This window comes from Polistes fuscatus, unplaced genomic scaffold, assembly GCF_010416935.1.
Source record: "Polistes fuscatus isolate 324 unplaced genomic scaffold, CU_Pfus_HIC Scaffold79, whole genome shotgun sequence".
Lineage (NCBI taxonomy): Eukaryota > Metazoa > Arthropoda > Insecta > Hymenoptera > Vespidae > Polistes > Polistes fuscatus.
The window spans coordinates 79,233-100,424 of NW_025113161.1; the positions used below are offsets into that span (position 1 = coordinate 79,233).

Here is a 21,192-nt window from a genome sequence, read left to right on the forward strand (position 1 = left end):
GATTATAATCTTGTAGAAAAAAAAATAAAGAAATAAAGGAAAATCATGAGTAAAATAAAGAACACATTTGGACGCTAATGCAAAATGTTTTAGAGTTCATTGGCTGTGAAGAAAAATAATTCCAAAAAGGTATGAATTGCGTGCGAATGAATTTTTATGAGCTCCGTCTACTTCTAATTTACTTTGCGAACAATCGGCTAAGCCTGTAATTACCGGTACACAATTAAATAATTTAAATATCACAGCAATAACTAATATTATTGCTAATTATTTATTTTATTTGTTTAGTCTTTATGTTTTGAAGTTATTTGAAATTATTTTAAGTTATTTGAAGTTATTAACATTTATTTCTTCAAGAAAAACAATTGTCTGTGAATAGAACTTTATGTACCCCCATCGACTTCGAATTTACTAGATATTTCTTAACCATCGGCTGAGCCTATGATTACTGGTACAAATTTCTACAATTTTAAACTCACAGCAATATTTAATAGTACTGCTAATTATTATTTTTGAACTTATACTTCTTTTAGTACTTTTTGGAATTTGATCTTTATTTTTTATGTATACTTCTTCAAGATGCATCGTTGTTTTCTGCAAAAGATGACTATCACAACTATATTACAGTGCAAGCTTATGTGCATATGAAAAATTCTTCTATGCCGTGTCATCATCGTATAACATCAAAAAACATTACATTAACAAACATGGAGCAAAGTACACGATCTCTAGCACAAATAATCATATTTAGCTGACGCTTCGAATATTATGTATTGTCTAATCAAGACATTGTACCGGATGAAGAATGCAATTCGTTAAACCAAGACACAATTTTTGATCAGGAATTACCTGAATCAGATGGATCCTTTTTTTATTCTAACTCTTCATACCATAAAGTAATTAATCATACTACTTGCGAGCAAATGATATGGATTAAGATCCTACTTTACCATATAGCAATTATCATGAATTTAAACGAGCTCATAGGGAATTTAAAATAAAATTTTTGGACAATTCATTTTACATCCATTCTCAGTAAGTGACAGATTGTGGTTTCAAAAAAAAATAATTTATACCTTATGTACCTATGGGAAATACTAAGCTTTGTAATACATGCATACAAGCTTTAAACAAGAAGAATATTCCTTTAATATCAAAATATAACTGCTTCAAATATCCAGATGTACCTCAGCATCTTCTACCACTTTTAGATTTAGTTTCTGAAAGAATAATTTCGCCTCGTATTACTTTTATGCAGATCAAACTTCTGAGACATGTTAATATTAATGCGGCATTTATGGTCAAGTAATTATCGTGCCTGTTTCAGTTAATACAATGGTCAATGTTGAACGACCGACGCCTTGTATCGATACTCCGGTTGTTTCTTGTCGTTGAAAATGCACTTATACGTGGATGAGGATGAATACGAAGATAAGGAATGAGGGTAGTTGAAAATAAATTAAAATATATTTTTGAGCCCAGTCAGTACTTATAAGTACGATTTTTTGGCTCGTTGCAAGGGAAAAGCTTTTCGGCAAAAAACCCTGGTTGAAATACAGTTGTTGCTGATGTGTCGCTTGCTTGCCTATCGGCAGTTATCGCTGATGATGTTATCCAAAGGCAGAATATAATTCTGACCACGTGGCCTTCTTCTCTTGTTCCTTTTTTCCGCTGATGTAATAGTAGGCGCAGGAGTAAACTTCTCTTCGAGTGTTATCGCTCGCAGGTCTCGTGGTAGAAATAGAATTTAAGCGTCAAAGCGCGCGGCTTTTATAGAAAAAGACGATGCAACGCGCGGGCTAATTACCGAAAAGCTAGATAACGTAGCTGTCGATGCATATGATTGGACTAATAGAAAGTGGGAGAACGCGTGCTAGAAGAAAGAAAGCGCCTGCAAGGAGCTTGCTGCGCTCGTTTGTTACACTATAACTAAGATGTTTCTTTGTCGCTATATCTCGACACGCGTCGATACGTCTCGAAACGTCCAGATGATTCTCACTCACTCGCTTGCGTAGGATTACGCAACAGTTAAATCACTTCAAAGAAATATTCATGACGATTATTGTATAAATGTTCATATTACCCCCTTGCATTATTTTGACGGTCTGACTCGTGATGAAAGGCTAAACATGGATGTCACGAGTTGGGCTCGTTGTTTAGTTCCAGATCAAACATGAGTATCACGAGCTTGACTCGTACTAGATATTTTAGGAACATGAATATCATGAGTCCTACTCGTTCTCGACATCTTGCGGTCGGTCGTAAAAATAGATTTCAAATTTCGGCAGACGAGCTCCGCCGCTCGCCTTTCACCGCGTTGATAGATACTGCGCGTTTGGCCTTGCGTTTCCTGAGGTCCGAATAGTTCAAGGGGTTAAAAGTATGAAAATTCAGCGATCTCGTTGCTTACATGGCATTGTTAAGAAGCGTACAATTAAAACTTAGCTAAAAATTTTAATACCTTCTACGTTGTATAGAATGTACGTTATTAAAATTGGTGATTTATTTTTTAATGATGATCAAATTCACGACAAAATTGAACAAAATGATGTCAGCAAACACATTTCTTTAGAAGAGAGTCTTACTGCGTTCCAACAGACATTATTGTGGGATGAAAAACAATATTTACGTTTGCACTTAGCGAAGAAAATTTATCTCAAAGTTTATTATTTTATGAATTGTTCTATTTCTTATTTCTTATTTTATTTCTTATTTTAATTAAAACCTTATTTTTTCTTATGTAGAAATAAATATGATTATACTTATTTTTTTCTAGATATTTTTGAGGTTTTTGATGCTATATTCGTTTTGATACGCCAGAGAAATATAACTTCTTACGTGCGTACATAATATACACACCCGTTTTTTTTCATTATTATTAATATTAGTGTTATTACAATTCGTTATTAATTTTTCTTTTTTTTTTTTTTATTTTTAATTAATAATAATAATATTATTATTATTATTATTTTTTTTTTACGTTGAATATATTTTATAAAGAAACCTGTTTCTCCCTCCCTGCTTAATGATCGATAATATTCGCTAATGTAAGCTGATTAATTTTCTTTTTTTATTATATTATTATTCATTTATTTCTTTAATTTTATATAAATATTTATTAACCTGACCTTGTAAAAAGGGGGAGAATTGGAAGTATAAGAAGATAATTTACTAATTTTATTATTATTTAATTATTTAACGAAAAAGAAGTATAACTTCAAAAAAATTAAAGGAATCATATTTTCAATCGATTGATATGTCATATATATAAGAAAGAATAAAAAAATATTAAAATGTATATGTAAAGAAATATTCTTTAATTAATTTACCGCGTTAGTCAAAATCGTCGGTACATACAACTGACATACAATTCAGCTGTTGTAAAAGAGAGGGGAACAGATAAGAGTTGCGAGATCAGTCGCGAGCGTTTACTTGAGCAGTAGGGACGATACGGTTTATAACGAACACTAAATGTCGTTTCTTCTCGTTACAGGTAAGAAATGTAAATATTAGTCACATAAGTTTGTAAATAAATGTTTAAATCTTCTCGTTACAGAAACAAAATTTTTTTTAACTGTATTCGACCTACACCATAAATAGTCTTATTATATGTAGGATTCGTGAAAAAATTGGGCCGTTGGACTGACTGGACCGGGACTCGAACCCGGATCTTCCGCTTTCCGGGCGACTGCTCTTTAACCAATTGAGCTATCCAGGGCCCACCGTCCAATCTCCTCACGAATGCCTATTTAAGTGTTTGGCTTGGAGGTGCTCGCATCCCACATATATATAAGCCCACACTAAATATAGGGGAGATATATCGAATTACTTCATGCGTCAATGACCATGGCGCCGTAACAGCATTAGTTCCTGCTCGATCATTTAGTCAAGCAGCGCTGATGACGATTTGTACATGGATTGGTAACCGCTCGAGAAAAGAAGAGAGGAAGAAGAAGAGAGGACTTCATGCCGTAAAATGGAAATTTATCGTTAACATCGGTCAAATCATCAAGTGATAACAAAATTTTCAATCCCATACAACGTGCGCTAGCTGTCTGAAATTTCACATTCCCATTACACTTTTTGTAATTTAAGAGACTCGAAATGGCTATAATACAAAAATAAGGTTTATAATTTATATTTAACATGACTATCTTTCTTCAGGTACATCATCTTATATGTCATATTTTAATTTTTTTGCTTATGATTTTTTAACACTTTCATCACTTTCCGCTGTTTTCGGATTAAAAAATTTAGTTTTTTAACGGTACACGACTTATGAGAATTACAGATCTCCAAAATTCTTTACAACCTTTGCTACGATTCATAATAAAATAATCAAATAAGTTTCTGAACACAATATAGTAATACTTACAAAGAACTATACAGTCAAGTAATTTGTTTTTTATTTTCAGTCAGCTATCGATGTGTTTTTTTGTTGTTTTTTTTCCCAAGATTATTCATAAAATATTATAGGCTGGTCGAAAGCGTTTGCTAACTACTTTTGTCCGCTACTTATCAATTGTGGGAAATCTCGGAAACTATTTATCGGATAATTTTAAAATTTTCTGAGAATATTTTCTAAACATCGTACTTTAAGTAGTTGCAAAAATAAAATATCAATTTTTTGAAAATCCTGACTGCATCTCATTTCTTAAACAATAGAACCTTTTATGTAAAAACTAGCTGTACTCTAACACGAGTTGCTGTTGCTCAGTCTGATTAAATTAATAGGAAAAAAACAAGAAAGCATAGGTTTGTACAATGTTACACCTCCCCAGACTCAGTTAAGTAATAGAAAAGAAGCGTAATTAGTTTTAAGTACAAACGTATGTCTCGCGTTTCTTTATTTATTTAATCGCGCTCTTCGTGTTTTACGTCCGTTCGCTTCGACACCCTGTTAAGATCTCCTTGTGTCTTCACTCACACATTCACAGCATCGAGACGCCTGGAAAGGGCAATCAAGCTTTTAATTCAGGGCTACCCAGGCCGACTCGTAATATTGCCTTTGCTCCTAGAAGTTGTTGTCCTTAAAACTATTGTATTCCTCAAGAAGACAAAGTTCTTGCTCCAAGCTGCTCCCACGAAAAACCGAGGCACTACTGACATGGAGGGAAGAAGTTCTGCTATGATCTCCTTTACACAACTCACCGACCTGGTATTTACCCGGTACATAAAGTCGCTCCGCCTGAAGGAGAATCTAGGCCGTAAAAACTCCCATGTAGTCGTAGGTTCCAGTCGTCAAAACACTTCTCCCTTTAGCTCGCTTTTCCAGAATTAGACGCTTCCTAGGGCAGCGCGACTTCTTTAGTGAAAGTGCGTCTTCCTTCGGAACAGCACGTGTTTTCCCGGAGCCGAACGCTTTCCTCCAGGAAAGAAAATCTTCCTCTGAGACGAACTCGATTTCCGACCACTTGTCCAAGCGTGAGAACCTTACTCTTTCGCTAGATAAAAAGATGAAAAATGGCATTTTTCCTATAGAAGATAACCTACTATTCCCTCTCGCCCATCAAAAAAAATTCAAAAGCTATTCGAGTCCCCTCATTACCAAATTTACCTACCCAGAACACTAAGTCGTTAATTTTATTAAGGATCATGTGAGGTCCCTCCCATTCGCTCGTGAATTTTCTTACACTCCCTTTAATCTGTTGGTAATTGAAAAGCCATACTTCCTGCCCTTCTTCGAAGCCTTACATCCCGACCTTTTTGTCGTACCAAGCCTTTACTTTGCAGGTTTTCATTTCCAAATGCTCTCTCGTTATTGAATGAACGACCTTCATCTTTTTCCTAAATTCATCGCAATACGTTATAAGAGTATGCCTAATATGTTTAATTTGCATATGTTTCTAATAAGATTAATTGAAAATACTTATGGGTACATGATCGAAAATTGCGCCTCTCATTAGATGACAGCACCTCTCGGATAGCATGATTAAGACGCCGTCTGTTATCATCGAGAAGAAGACATATCGATTGTTCTTATTGATCAAGGATCACGCCACTTAACGTGTAAATAGATCATTGGTCCCTTGTGGCGTCATCCTCTGCGTGTTATTCTCCTATTGGTTTTGTTGTTCTCGCTTCCTAGCGTGGAACGCGCTAATTGGTGTATCGTCCTTTTCTCTCTTCCTCTCTGTTCCTCTTCTCGAACCGAAAAGTGGCGTGGTCCAGGTAGAATCGTTTAATAAGTTAATCTGTGCGGACGTACTTTTCGATATCAAAAATAATTGTTCATCTCCTTAGACTACATCTCGCTTCTTCTCATCTCTCACCGTTCCATCTCTCACCGTTCCATCTCTCATCGTTCCATCTCATCTAACTCTTTTCCTTTTTTTTTCTCATCGAGGCCAGCCTTGTGTTGGGTTTTCTCACTGATCATCTCTTTACAGTATCTTTCATTAACGACATCAGGTAATCTATTAACCTCTGACCTCTTATTCTTGTATTACTCGTTTCATTAATTTCTATCCATTCTCATATTAAATTTATTATTACCTTTCTAACGACTTCTCGTACTACGTACTTCCGGCACACGTTGCGTGATATCCGGTACACGTGGCGTAGTCTATACATTACTACTTATTAAATCATATTAAAATTTTGTTATCTCTATTTCTTTTGTTCACAAATTTTTTATAAATCTCGTTACATACAAACTCTATCAGAAATTAACATAATACAGTCCACTTGCCTATCTCGTCAGTCTCTTATTCGTTTTCTTAGTACTCTCCGATCTTCTCTTCGCGCATCTCTATCTAAACTAGTAATTTCTCGAACAGTACACAATATTTCTAGTTTATTATTCTTTTTGCAGATATAGAGATTTTCTGTTTTGCCAGCTCTATAACACGTAACATATTTTTGTCCATGTGAGAAACAATCTGTGTGTAAAACTATACCGCACAATTTTAAAGACTGGACTTGAGCCTTGATTACTTCAAATGCTAATCAAATTGGGAATTGCAATCGCTTAAATTGAAATGGTATAATCGTTGAAATCATAAAGATGCGTGGAGAGTGGACATTTTCACTTTTAAAAAGTCCTGTCAAAATTCTTTCTTCTATAACGTTGCTTGTTGCTTAGTATTTTTACTGCAAGTCGCGTTCTATTGCAAATCTTTGGTTGATTTATATTCAGCAACATAATTGTTAGCACGCCTATTTTTACATTATATACATTATTAATATATTACATATTACATTTTATTGCAGTACATGCGATTGAATTCCTGGAAGATCGAGTGAATTAAAAAATTCTTATTAAAAATTTTGTTAGATAATTTCGACGGACTATATGTGACTGCCTTGCTTTAAATTTTAAACTAAATATTATTGTTAAATTCGTAGACATCTATGTTCAAGGCGTCAAGAATAGCTCGTTTACTTGGCCAATCGTGATTCTGATAATTGGCTTGAATATTAGGAAATACATTTTTAATAATTCTTCTTTTAACGTCACTAAATTACAGAAGTTATAAGGCAATGTAATTTGTTTTTAAGAATTATAAACCGGCATCTTTCCGTTCCAAATTTTCAACAATTGTGAGAATATCTCATTAATGGATCTCTTTGCAGTTAGACATTCATATTTGTAGTTTATTTCTACGACTTTATGTGTTGCCACAAATTTAAATATTTCAGGCAAGCATTGATTTCTTTTGATTGATCAAGAGCTTTGAGCGATTTTGTGTGTGTCATTGTGCATTAATCCTTAACAATAAGTTTCCATTTCCGCAATACTTTTTCCATGTTAGATGTTTTGGAGATATTGCACATGGAAATTCTAATGACTTGTATATTCAATGAAATTTTAAAGTGGAATGAGCAGTTCTTCCACTTGGTAGCAATGTGGTAGCTTTTGGACAACGCAAGAGCTAAGTCAATGTCATTTTGAGATAAAATTGTTGTTAAAAAATTTAATTAGGAACGTATTACCAGTTTCTCCCAGCGCATCTAAGAAGATTTCTTTAACTTTAGTTGCTTGCAATATTTGATAATAAATGCCTTTTTAGCTTAAGCGTTAGCTTAGAAATATTTTATTGCACTTAAAACAAAAGATAATTTGTGTTGTAATAGTTTTCATAACATAATTCTGCATCGAACGCTGCAGCAGCTGGTCGATTCAGCGATGGCATTCCCAATTGATTGATAACTTTATTCACAATTTTCAAACATAAATCTTCAGTGATTATCAACACTTTGTTGTAGATTACTTCTGTTAGACCCATATTTAAATTTGAATTTTTCTGACGAATTCGTCGAAGATCTTCAGCTATGTGCGATTTATATTTCTCTCATAAATCTGTTAATAATAAGCGAGAGTAGAAAGTCAATATTATTGCGAACAGTGCACGAATTTAATTACGATGTTATGTGTCACATATGTCATTAATGCATAAATCCCAAGGTCAGTCAGTTGTTAATAAAGTTAGAACTTGACATGCACTTTTGGAAGTGGAATGTGTAACAGTTTAAACAGTTCTCAGTCGCTCGAACAACGTTGAACCGGACACATTTACAAACAACAGGCAAAGAAAGAAGCACTCAACTTCGTTAGAATACACGGTGTATAGATTGATTATCGTAGATTTTCTGAATATTCCATGTTGCCTATCGACTTGTTCTCTTCATTTGCGTCGTTCAAAAAATTTTCTACTTCCATTCCATGTAAATTACGTAGGCACTTTGGTATACAACAGTGACCTCGCAAACGCGCTATTTTGACATAACTTGAAGACAGCTGTTAACGTTACAGCCAGTGGAAATAGGGCTATTTGTTAGCATTTGCATTAGTGAAATTAAAGCGTTGTGCATTTTTTAGATGAACAGCTGAATGAACAACAGCGGGTATTTGTTCATGTAAGAAAATGAAAAAATTCGCTATTCAGAATGATAATTACCTAAAAAAGATAATTACCCGTGCATTATAATACGTTGTTAGAGGATTACTTATTAGGATTTAGACGTTAAGAAAAAGGAATTATATTAATAACCTATAAATAAACGGAAAGTTCGAAAAATTATGTAATCATAAGAAAATAATCCATATCCAAACGTATGTATGTATAAGAATATTCTAGAAAAGATGATGCATCAGGAGTGCTTAGGCTTACTTGCGTCGTAAAGTGGGACAGGAGCCATCCTTTGAACAAATAGACCTCCCGTCAATATAAAAATTTGAATGGCATCACCCTCGGATCTGATTAGCTTGATTCATTCATTAGCTTCATTAACTAATTAGATTTTTCTGAAAGTGTTAAGCATTACTATTGTACATCAATGTTCTTACATCTTTTACTATTTAGTCTTTGATCTCGTAACTTAACATAAATTTGTGCTAACTGGTGAATGTTCAACCCGTCAACCAGCCTAAGCATTACTGGGAACAATCAATGGACATGTAATTCAAAAAGCTTTGTATCTTTTTCTAATTTGTGAGTAATTGAGTTCATCATTACATATTTAGTGAATCATAGCTCCGGGAATCTTTAATCTTAATAACCTCGAATCATTTCCTTATTTTACCTTTATCTTCCTATCCTTTTACACAATTTGCTACCTTTATTGCTATTTAATCCTTTAAAAACGAGCCTGCCTTGTTTCGGCTAAATTTATTGAAAGCCGAGTGAAGGAAAACAAGCTAAAACTACTACCTTAATCGTATTCGTCGGTCGCGACGTAACGTGGAGTATCAGATGGCATCATGTCAAGTGCTATTTTTAACAAACGCACGAATTTTTTTTTTCGTGGAAATGCTCTGCATTCAGGATACGATGGACCTTTTTATGTTGCTAGAAATTCCACAACGCATTTACTATTACATTGCTATCATCACTGATGAAATACATTTGTACAAATTTATGTTGTTAACCGGAACAGGGAGCCGACTTTATGATAAATTGTGTCTTTTGACTTTGAAAGTTCGCATGATTGATCGGTTTCAATTTTTTTCGAAGAAAAACGTCATTTTGAAAAATGAGTTGTAGTTCCTGATGTTTCATAAGAAAATTCTGATTCAGCGATATATCTGTTGAGCAAAGTTTTCAATAGCTCTGTGAAAGTTCTTGAAGTTTAGGCAGTTTTTTTTTCTGGCTGTGTTACACATTTCATTCGTAGTTGTACTGAAAAATAAGAAAAAAAGGTAAAAATACGAATAAAAAACATTGAAAAAAAGAAAATATAATTATATTCTCGTAATAAACGCTTTGATAAATGCCAAAAAATTATTAAACTTAATTTCCACACAAAGTAACACAAAATTAAAAAAGAGGAAAAAAAAAAGAATATTAAATTAAAAGGAAACAAAAATTGAACATAAACATTAAAAAATCAGAGACTGAGCTAAAATGACGTTTTCGTATGTATGAAGCTCGATTCGTAATTGTAAGAAATATTTTAAGGAGTAATATTTGTTTAGGATAGATAGGATAATCTAATCTTTGTTTGTATAAGATACATAAAGAATCTATGGCACTATAAAATCCGTAAGATAGGGTCCTCTTAAGAAAAGGATATAATATTTATTTCTGAACAAATAACATCTGGGTGATCTTGACTGTGGAGATTCCGAGAACGCTTTGTACGCACTCCCACTCTAAGGTGTTACGTAGATTTGGAAGAAAGACGGTTGATGACCAATGATGTGTCGGAAAGGGACTAGGATCGCTTGCGTCCCCTTTCCCTCTCCGGCGGTAGGACCGATGCATAGAAAGAAGAAAAGAGTTAGTCTGATTATTGCGCCTCGGAAAGTCTTATGATTGCGCCTCGAAAAGTCTTATGATTGCGCTTCGAAAAGTCTTATGATTGAGTTATAGGAAGTCTTATGGTATTATGCTGAGGTATTTATGTGGTCGTATTATATAAAAGTGTTATGTGGCCCTATTGAGTTTTTTGTCTTATGTCTTACGGTTTTTTATGTCTTAGTTTTCTTATGTATGCTTGTGTAATTACGAAGACTTACGTTTAAGTTACTTTGTGAATTAATAGATGTGTATTCCGAACTTTAATCCTGACAAACTATTCATTTAATAAACGCCCTTTAAACCCTTGCATTAAGGCAAAAGGCTCGCTACATATTACATATGTTTAAGTGTTCAGCGCAAAATGAAATATTGTCAGCAGATAGTACTTATTTTTACTTCTATCTATGAGCGTATTTTAAGCAGATAAAAATTTACATAAGTTGTAAGTAATAGTATCAATAAATAACGTAATAAAATATTACTGTATGCAAATTCAAGTTGTGTCCGACGTTTTGTTACGCAAAGAAAGTATAACCTCTTACATGCGTACATGAGTAGTACACCAGTTTTTTACCTTTTCCACTTCCCTGTGATACATTGATTTATAAGTTTATTTAAAGACGTAATAAACAACTAGTTTTTTAGATTTATATACTAATAATATGTTATTATAGGGATTGTGAAAAAATTGGGCCGTTGGACAGACTGGACCGGGACGCGAACCCGGATCTTTCGCTTCGCGGGCGACTGCTCTTTAACCATTGAGCTATCCAGGGCCCACCGTCCAATCTCCTCACGAATGCCTATTTAAGTGTTTTGCTTGAAGGTGCTCGCATCCCACAATATTAGTAGCTATATTTCGTTACTGTAGTGTATTATTGAAACTTGCTGCTGTCTTATGTTAAGACAACATGCGTATTAGAGTGAGCGAGACAAGAAAGATTTAGGATCATGATAAATGGGGACAGGGTAGAAATAGGAAACATTTTAAGAAGTTCCGGGCATAGGACGGGGGAGTCGGTTGTGTAGGGGGGGGGGGGAGGGGGGGGGGGGGGGGGGGAGAGGGAGGAAGGGAAAGGGGGCAGGAGGTTGCAGACAATTGGGGGGGCAGGAAAAACCAGTAAGAATAATGAGTGGCAGGTGGTTAAACTGAGACTGATGAGGGTGATTAGCTGGTAAAATGGTTATTTAATTTATTTGACCAGTATAATATAGGATGTAAACTAATGTAAAATAGATGAAAAAAGTCTGTAATAAGGGATTTTTATTTATTTTTTTTATTTTTAATATTTTATTGACCTAGAGCCTAGGCTCCCAAAGGCCATTAATTACAGTAAAGTACAAATGTAATGTATAGATAAACAAACAAAAATTAAAATTATGTAATTATTATTAATCTTATAGATATTAGTCACAGTAAGTAGATAAATGTAAAAGAAAATAGTAAATAATAAATAAAAGTATAATAGTTCTATATAGTAGTATAGCAGTATTGGTTCAAAGCAATAAACATATGGTTTAAAAAAAAAATTAATTTAAATTAAATCGTAAGTAACAAAAACGCTCAATATCTCTATTAAAAGTAGGTATAACATCTTAATCTGAATCTTTATAGTAACTTAGAGCTACGATATCTTCCGGTTGTTTGATTCCACATACGAACAACAGTAACCAAAAATGATTTGTCATAAGTCCTGGTTCTTGCATAAGGTAAACATAATACATCCAATTGTCTGACAGCACAACCACGAACAGAAGTGAATACTAAAGTTCGTTCTTAATATTTTGTTCTGCTGAAGACGCAACATTTTATATACTATGCAGGCCATTAAGAAGTCACGTAGAACTTGTAAAGTAAACCATCCTAAAGCTCTTCTAAACGGAGTAATATGCTGATATCGTTGCAAACGAAAGATAAAGCGAATACAAGCGTTAAACTTCTTTGTAATTTAGTTTTAATGTTCCTGAGATGTTTTGTATAAGCTGCTAAACAATAATCAAAGATTGGTAATATTAAGGTGGCAACTAATCTTTTACGCATAGTCATATTAAACAAGATTGTTCATTTTCAACCGGAGACAACAACTCATTGCTTGTTTACTAATAAACAGACTTGTTGATGCCAAGACAAAATATCATCCAAAATAACTCCTGAGTATTTTAATTGATCGGACGTAATCAATAACTACTTGATCTACTTTGATTTTCGGAGCATTAATACATTCAGAGTTGTTAACATGTTGAAGACTTCCAAAATTATAGCCTTTGTTTTATAAGCATTTAGTTTAAGGGAATTCCTCATATACCAATTATTATTAACGTAATTATTTCGTTAAGCTCATTCACAGCTCTCTCTATATCTGAAAGGCAACAAGTCAAATAAATAATAAGATCATCTGCGAAGAAGAGATGTTGCAGCTAATTAGACTTCCAAGTCTGAAACAAAAAGAGCAAATAATAGTGGACCAAGAACACTGCCTTGCGGAAAACCACAACGACGATATTTCCAAGCAGATATTTGTCCTTTAGCTTCACACTTGACGTCTCTCAGTTAGATAGGAACAAAACCATTTGATGACATCAGATGAACAATTTAAATCCTTAAGGTCGTAAGAGTAATAAATGATCCAAACATCGAAAGCTTGGTAAAATAAAATGATACTGCAATCGTAATTAATTTATCATCAATTCCCAGTCGAATATCATCACAAAGACGAATAATGGCAGTTTTAATGCCCATTCCTTCCTGGAAGCCTGACGAAAACGGATCTAATAGATTATTAAAATTAATATGCCTAATGAGTTGATCGTAGACAAACGCTCCAAATCTTTAGATAATGTGCACAAAATAGATATTGGTCCTAACATTGGAATGACTGTGGAGATTTAATTTTTGGCAAAGGCACAATTATTGATTGCTTCCACTGTTGAGGAAATTGACATAACAATATTGAATTATTGATAAGTCCACAATTGAGGCACATAATAATTAAGTAAAAGCTTGTAATATTTAATAGATAAACCATCTGGACCCACAGCAGTAGTAATAATCCTTTTTAAGTTCCGTCTAATATCAGCCTTTTATTTCACCAGTTTTTATATATATATGTTCCTGTGACGTCCTAGAAGAGGACTGCCAGGGAGTAAAAACAATTTTTATAATTCTCCGATCCGATAGCGACTTTCTTGCTGTCTTTCGGCAAAGAGAATAAATGCCCTATTTTGGGTCAGCCTGTAGAGCCAGTACATTACCCGGGATCTGGGCCGGAAGTGGAACTTAACTGTTGAATGAATAGAGAGAGAGATGATAGGTATACGGAATCAGGTGTGGAAAGGAGCTTAGTTGGTTGATTCGAAAACAATTCACCGATAGTAACAAATGAAAAAATAAAACTTTATAAATGTAATGATTAAGAACAATTATCGAAAATTAACAAAACTCGGTTCAAACGAAGCAAACTTAGTAATAGATGTTGAACTAAAAAAAAAAGTATTGAAGTGGACTAAGCAAAATGTTCCGGTAGACTAACTGCTATTTATCTTTTTCCTCTGTTTCTCCTGTAATTCCTCTCTATATTTTTTTTAATTCGAAGTACTTAGAGATATTGTAGTTAGCTACAGATCATGTGAGCGACGTGCGATCACGTACTTTGCATGCTTGGATCAGGTGATCGACGTGCGATCACGTACTCTGCACGCATGTATCACGTGATCGGCGTGTTCTCTTTTATTTTCTTATATTACTCTTATATTTATATGTGTTATATATGTTACAATGAGAGTTGAGAACATACATATCACGCGTTCGACGCGCGATCACGTGCTCTGCATGCTGGGTACGTGATCGACGTGTTACGACTACGTACGCAACGGGAATGGATCACGTGATCGGCGTGTTTACGAGTACATAGCGCGAAAGGAATGGATCACGTGATCGGCGTGTTCTCTTTTTATTTTCTTATATTAGTCTTAAAATATATATATATATATATATGTTTTATATGTGTTATGAAAAGTTGAGAACACTTGCATATCGAACAAAGTCGTTGACGTAATAAAGGTTATTCACGAACGACTATCGCCTAATTCCTACTTTATTAAAATTTTTTTATACAATTATTAACATATATAATACTAAATTATTTATATATAATAATATTTTATTATTAATATTATTATGGCTTTATTATTATTAAAACGATGGTTGTTCAGGAAATGCTTAAAAGTTAACAAATCGGGTAAAAGTCGTCACTAGGACGTGATACCTCCCCCCTTAGAGAGAAGCAGGGAAATTTGTTTTTGTTAATTATCGGAAAACATCTTTGTTATTCCCGTAATTGTTGGCTAATTAATTCAGTGTAAAGAAATATTTTTATAAATTTGTCTAAATTTCTTAATGTATAAAGTTCTATCCTTTCGGTTATTCGAAAAGTTTGTGACGAGAAAAAAAAATTTATAAAATAAACATTCTTATGTTTGACATCAATATGTCAAGTATATATTTATAAATTAGTACGAACTTCTCGATTTATTGATCAAGTAATCCTCGAATTGCTAATAGACGCATTTCTTTTATATATTATTATTCAATATTATTATAAAATGATAATCTTATACGATAGATAACTATTATTTAAAGATATTTATGTATTATGTAAGTTAAAACATGTCACACACACCACATTTATATAATAGAATATTTATAAAAATTAACAAAAGCAAAATGTACTGATATATTATTAGTCGATTATAAATATATGCTAGAACTTATGTAATAAAGTATAATTATAGAATTATACAATAGTAAACGAAAAACTCAAATTTATTGTCTATATTATCAATAGAAAATTTTAAACGAAATATATATCGCAATATGATTCACAATGAAGTAGTATAGCATTTATAATAATACTACTTTCCAATTTCATTAATAAGCATGATTTGCTACGAAAAGTGCAGCACCGCCGGCAGCACCTGTGACACATCCCGCGTACTTGCCAAGTGTCGATTCGCTGTTGGCCTTAGTCCTCTTGATAAGTTCTTCCTGTCCAGCTGTTACTTGATCTGTTTTGCCTGCCCAAGCGCGAAGAACGGAGGCCTGAAGAGCACGACTGTAACTAAAGTTCAATGCCCAAGGTTTCTCATCTAAGAACTTGTTGACAACGAGCAAGATCGTGATAACCATCGGGAAGGATTTCGGGCTCAGCAATCGGTACGATTCTTGCGCGCTTAGAAATTGAAGCGTAACGAGCGAAAAAATTTGCGTTTTCTAAAATAGCGAGCTTGCTAGGCGTATCATTTGTAATTTTAAGAACGCATCTCCCCTTTGCGAGATGACAACCATCCTTTTTGTATTGGATGCAACGTGCTTGGAGGTCGTCTAATCCCTGAGTCGTACATTCATCGTTTGTAGCAAAGAGTGGCACGACACCCTTATCAACCTTGATGCCAGGAATGATGTTACGTTGTTTCAAAAGCTCCACGAATGGCGTAGCGTCATAGCCTTCTGAATAGAGAGATTTTTTTATAGAATGTAAAGCATAGCGGATAATGTAGTTTTTAATGTAAAAAATAATTTAAAAAAAAATTGACTTTTATTTCTGCAGAAACTCAATGCAGTTATATTTAATAGAATATAAATCCTTATAAGAACCATATGAAAAATATAACTTATATATATATATATATTCCTTCAAAGCCGGAAATCCGCCATTGGTAGCAGTTCCTAGACACAGCCAACAATGCAAAGCGCCTTTAGACAAAGTCGGAAACCTGAGAATTCTTACAGCTTTTCCTCAGCATTGAACATAATATTTGGTATCCTATATAATACAAATTACTATTTAAGCAACGTGAAAAGAATGCATTATCGGTTACAGGCACAGCAACATACGGAAAAAACAACAATTACTCGCACCATACACACAACCACAGAAGCGATCGGCTGATAAAGCGAGTCGTAAGGAAGTATATAAAGGGAGCTACTTCTATTGATTTTTTGGCTTGTAAGCAAGTCCAAAAAGGTCCAAATTTCTGAATTTTACGTAAGAACGAAAATTTAATCTAAGGGTAAATAGACGACGCTTAACCGAACGGTGCTAATTCTTTTGCAATAAAATGGCCGTTTCTGAAAAAATGGTAAAAAAGGGTAAAAATGGCCTATTTCTTAGAATCTAAGAATTTAATCGAAAAAAATTCAAACAAAAGTTGTAGAGAATTAACATATACATAAAAAATGTTCTGAAGGTTATCTTCGTATCTGCAAAAATAAGCGAGAAATATTAAAAAAAATAATTGTAGAGTGGAGCGCCAAGTCCCGCCTTTCTGATGACTTTTACACGCGAGCGGGCTAGTGTGCGTGCGAGCGTCCGTGTGAACTAACACACAAACGATGGATCTTCAGTAATCTTCGGGTCTTTCGGCCTTAAATGCAAGTGCGACTGAAAGAAGAAACCGATATTTTCCCATTCTATGTTTAGGCGATAGCGAGTATTTTTGTCTTGGCCGTCGTCTGTTGAGCGTTTGTATACGAGTGCGAGTGAGACAAAATACCAAATCTCTCTTTTTTATTTTTTTATTCTCTGAGAGATTTTACGTTGTGGCCATCGAGTGTAGAGTGTCTATATATCTATATATATCGGCGTATAAGCGTGGCGTTTTTAAATCGAATCTTAATGCTTATAGCACGCCGTTTTTTATTATTGTCAAAAATAATGAACCTTGAATAAAAAAACAATAATTTATTTTAACAGAAACTACTATATATAGGAAGTAAGAATAATGAATTAATTTGTGTCTCGACACATAAAATTAAATAAAATATTTCTTATAAATATTTTGCCTCACCAAAATTAATTTGTATATCAAAATAAATACGTATTTTTTAAGACGGAATTTAAAATTTAAATTTTTTTCTATAAATTATGTATTTTANTTTGCTTAACATCATGTTGTTGGGCATCAAAAAAGCTACAAATGGCTATTTTAAAACATTTTAAAATAAGTTAGTCTTTGAGAAATTAAAGTTTATGTGTACAGCTTCTTTCTTTTTTTTTTAGAAAACGTATAAGTTTTAAATACTTAAGTTTAACATAAGATTTTAGAGCATTTAAAGAGCTTTAAATTGACATTATAAAACATTTTAAAAATTGCTTTTTTGCGAGTAATTAATGTTTTGGGGTACAGATTTCCATCTTTATTTTTAAAAACCCTATTAAATTTAAATACTTAAGTTCTAAATCAGGTTGTAGAGCATTAAAAGAGCATTTAAATGACCATGTTATAAAATTTTAGAATTGTTTAGTTTTCGAGTTATTAAAATTGGTGTGAAAAAAGTATTTCTTTTTTTCGACACCCTATGTATTTTTATTACTTTGCTTAACATCACGTTGTTAGGCATTAAAAAACATTAAAATCGCTAATTCAAAGTCTTGTTAAAATAAGTTGTCTTTGAGAAATTAAAGTTTATGTGTACATCTTCTTGTCTTTTTTTTTTTAGAAAACGTATAAGTTTTAAATACTTAAGTTTAACATAAGATTTTAGAGCATTTAAAGAGCTTTAAATTGACATTATTAAAACATTTTAAAAATTGCTTTTTTTCGAGTAATTAATGTTTTTGTGTACAGATTCCATCTTTATTTTTAAAAACCCTATTAAATTTAAATACTTAAGTTCTAAATCTGGTTGTAGAGCATTAAAAGAGCATTTGAATGACCATGTTATAACATTTTAGAATTGTTTAGTTTTCGAGTTATTAAAGTTTTTGTGAAAAAAGTATTTCTTTTTTTTGAAACCCTATGTATTTTTAATACTTTTGCTTAACATCACGTTGTTAGGCATTTAAAAAACATTAAAATCGCTATTCAAAGTCTTGTTAAAATAAGTTAGTCTTTGAGAAATTATAGTTAATGTGTACAGCTTCTTTCTTTTTTTTTTTAGAAAACCTAAAAGTTTTAAATAGTTTGCTTTATTATAAGATTTTAGAGCATTTTAAAAGCTTTAAATTGACATTATTAAAATATTTTAAAAATCTTTTTTTTCGAGTAATTAAAGTTTTTGTGTACATATTACATCTTTTTTTTTTAAATACCCTATATATTTTAATTATTTAAGTTTTATATCAGTTTTAGAGCATTAAAAGAGCTTTTATATGACCATGTTATAACATTTTAGAATTATTAAGTTGTGGAGTTATCAAAGTTTTGGTGTACGAAGTACTTCTTTTTTTTAGACACCCTATGTATTTTAAATACTTTTGCTTAACATCTTGTTGTTTAGCATTAAAAAAAGCTTTAAAATGGCTATTCAAAGACTTGTTAAAATAAGTCAGTCTTTGAGAAATTATAGTTTATGTGTACAGATACTTTCTTTTTTTTTAAAAATAATTTATAAGTTTTAAATAGTTGAGTTTCAAATCTGTTCGGCGATATTTACTTTGTTGGAATAATTTATATTGCGTGCGGAATACGATAGGCGGCGTATGCGTTAATTAAGTTGCGAAGGCGCGCAAGGACTGTCGAGATGCGTGCGGACACGCATTATCTTGCAATAGGCTTGGTCGAGCGTCTTGACGTGTGCGGGGGGAATATGATGCGTGGGGCCGTGTGCACGCACGAGTCTCATTCTGGTGGGCACTCTGGTTTGAGCTACCAACAGTGTTTTTTTCTCATCTGAGCTTCTTCATTATCTTGGCCTTTTGTTCTAGGCAACGTGAAGAGAGCGTGTGTGAGTGAGTGAGGAGTGGTGGAGTTTTTTGGTTTTTGTTCCCAACAGGCTCTCCACGTGGGCTTCTAGTCGGGCAGTTGTACGGATATACAACCTGTCTCCAGGCTCCCCACGTGGGCTTCTAGCTGGCCAGGTGTAGCGAATTGCCTGCAACCTGCCGTCCGGCTCCTCACGTGGGCTTCTAGTCGGAGCGTTGTACCGTTTATCCGCAACTTGTCTCCAGGCTCCCCACGTGGGCTTGTGGCGAATTATCTGCGAACCGGTCACCAGGCTACCAACGCGAGATAAGGTTCTGGCCAGACAGGCCATCGTTAGGTGCGGTAAGAAACCGCGTGCGTTCGATTGTCGTCTTGCGTCGGAAGCGAACGGTAAGAGAGCTCTCTAGCGTGCGACCAAAAGGTACCTCGCGTCGTTTATTCTATTATATATTTTCTTTCAGCGTTTTGTTTGTAATTGTATGCTTCATCAGTTCATTGAATAAAGTGTTCTCTTGCCCCGGCTTTTCTCTCAATTCCGTGAGAGTTTTTATGCCGAGGCAAGTAGCTTTGTGCCGTGTAAAAGTGTTTTGCTCATTTATCTATCCTGTCCTATCTCACTCATTCCAGCGTTAAACTGTTAATAGAACTCATTGGGAGGGATTCGACCATTTTCTGGTCACGTATATAATTGCTAGAAACATTGGTGCCCCGGGTGAGGAATGAGTGATAGGTGGGATTGATAAATTCGTAAAATCGGAAAACGCTTGCGTCTTTGTTCCTCGGTTCTTTGTGTGGACTTCTTGTGGCTTTGCTCTGAGTGTTGCGTCATCGTTCTTTGTCCGCGGGATCGCGTGGCGCGTGTGGATTCGAGACGTGCCACGTGTTGGGTCTTCACTTCCGGCCGCACGGCTTACCCCCACTTAGCTAGCGCTTACTTCCGGCCGCACGGACCCCACTTAGCTAGCGCTTTACTTCCGGTTCCTGGTTTGAGACTTATGCTGAGCGTTAGGCCCGTTGGTGGGGACGCGAACAGCGAGTAGTGGGAGATCTGAGAGTGGGACCACGGTGGGGCGGCATAGCGCCGCGTTTCCTTGGTTACGGATTAAATATCCGCGTCTTCTAGCACGCGCGTTCTTCTCTTTCCCCTCTTCTTCGTCTACCGTTTCGGAGAGCAAGAGTGGGGACAAGACAGCTTTCCTCCGTGTTCTAGTTGTCGTTACATTTACTAACTCCATTGTTCGTTTTTCGATTCGCTCATCATGCCTCCTGCTGCTTTGAATAAGTTGGTCGCCCTGCAGAGGACGCGTTTAGCCGAGCTTAAGAGTATCCATCGTCGGTTAATGGCTAGACCGCTTGCGTCCCTGGAGGTCGATCTGATTCAGCCGGGAATAGATGCGTTGGCTACGGTGTTTGCGGCGGTGCGGCAGACCCACGAAGAGATCGCAGTCAGGCCGGACGCTCTGAACGACCCGTATATGATAGAGGATGAAATTGAGGAAATCCGTGAAGCATATGATGAAGCCTTTCGCGCGTTCGTAGCGTTGCGTCGACAGCTTGTCCAATCAGAGGCGCCCACCCCCACAAGGGAATCTTCCCACCCCCAGGGTTCCGGATTAGATCCGAGTTTTTCGGAGCTTCCAAAGATGTCACTGCCGAAGTTTTCGGGCGATGAGGAGGATTGGGAGAACTTTTTTGACAGTTTCAGGTCCATGGTGCACGAGGCCCCGCGACTGGACGATACCGCCAA

General features: G+C 34.7%; 1 protein-coding gene across 1 annotated transcript; it reads right to left on the bottom strand.

Annotated features, from left to right (window-relative positions):
- Positions 1 to 15,669: 15,669 nt before the first annotated feature.
- Positions 15,670 to 19,776, bottom strand: LOC122524557 (fructose-bisphosphate aldolase-like). The gene is made up of 3 exons (XM_043646868.1): positions 19,551 to 19,776; positions 16,007 to 16,248; positions 15,670 to 15,894 (listed from the first exon to the last, which is right to left on the bottom strand). The coding sequence occupies exons 1-3, from the start codon at positions 19,774 to 19,776 to the stop codon at positions 15,670 to 15,672; spliced, it is 693 nt and encodes a 230-aa protein (XP_043502803.1).
- Positions 19,777 to 21,192: the final 1,416 nt, after the last annotated feature.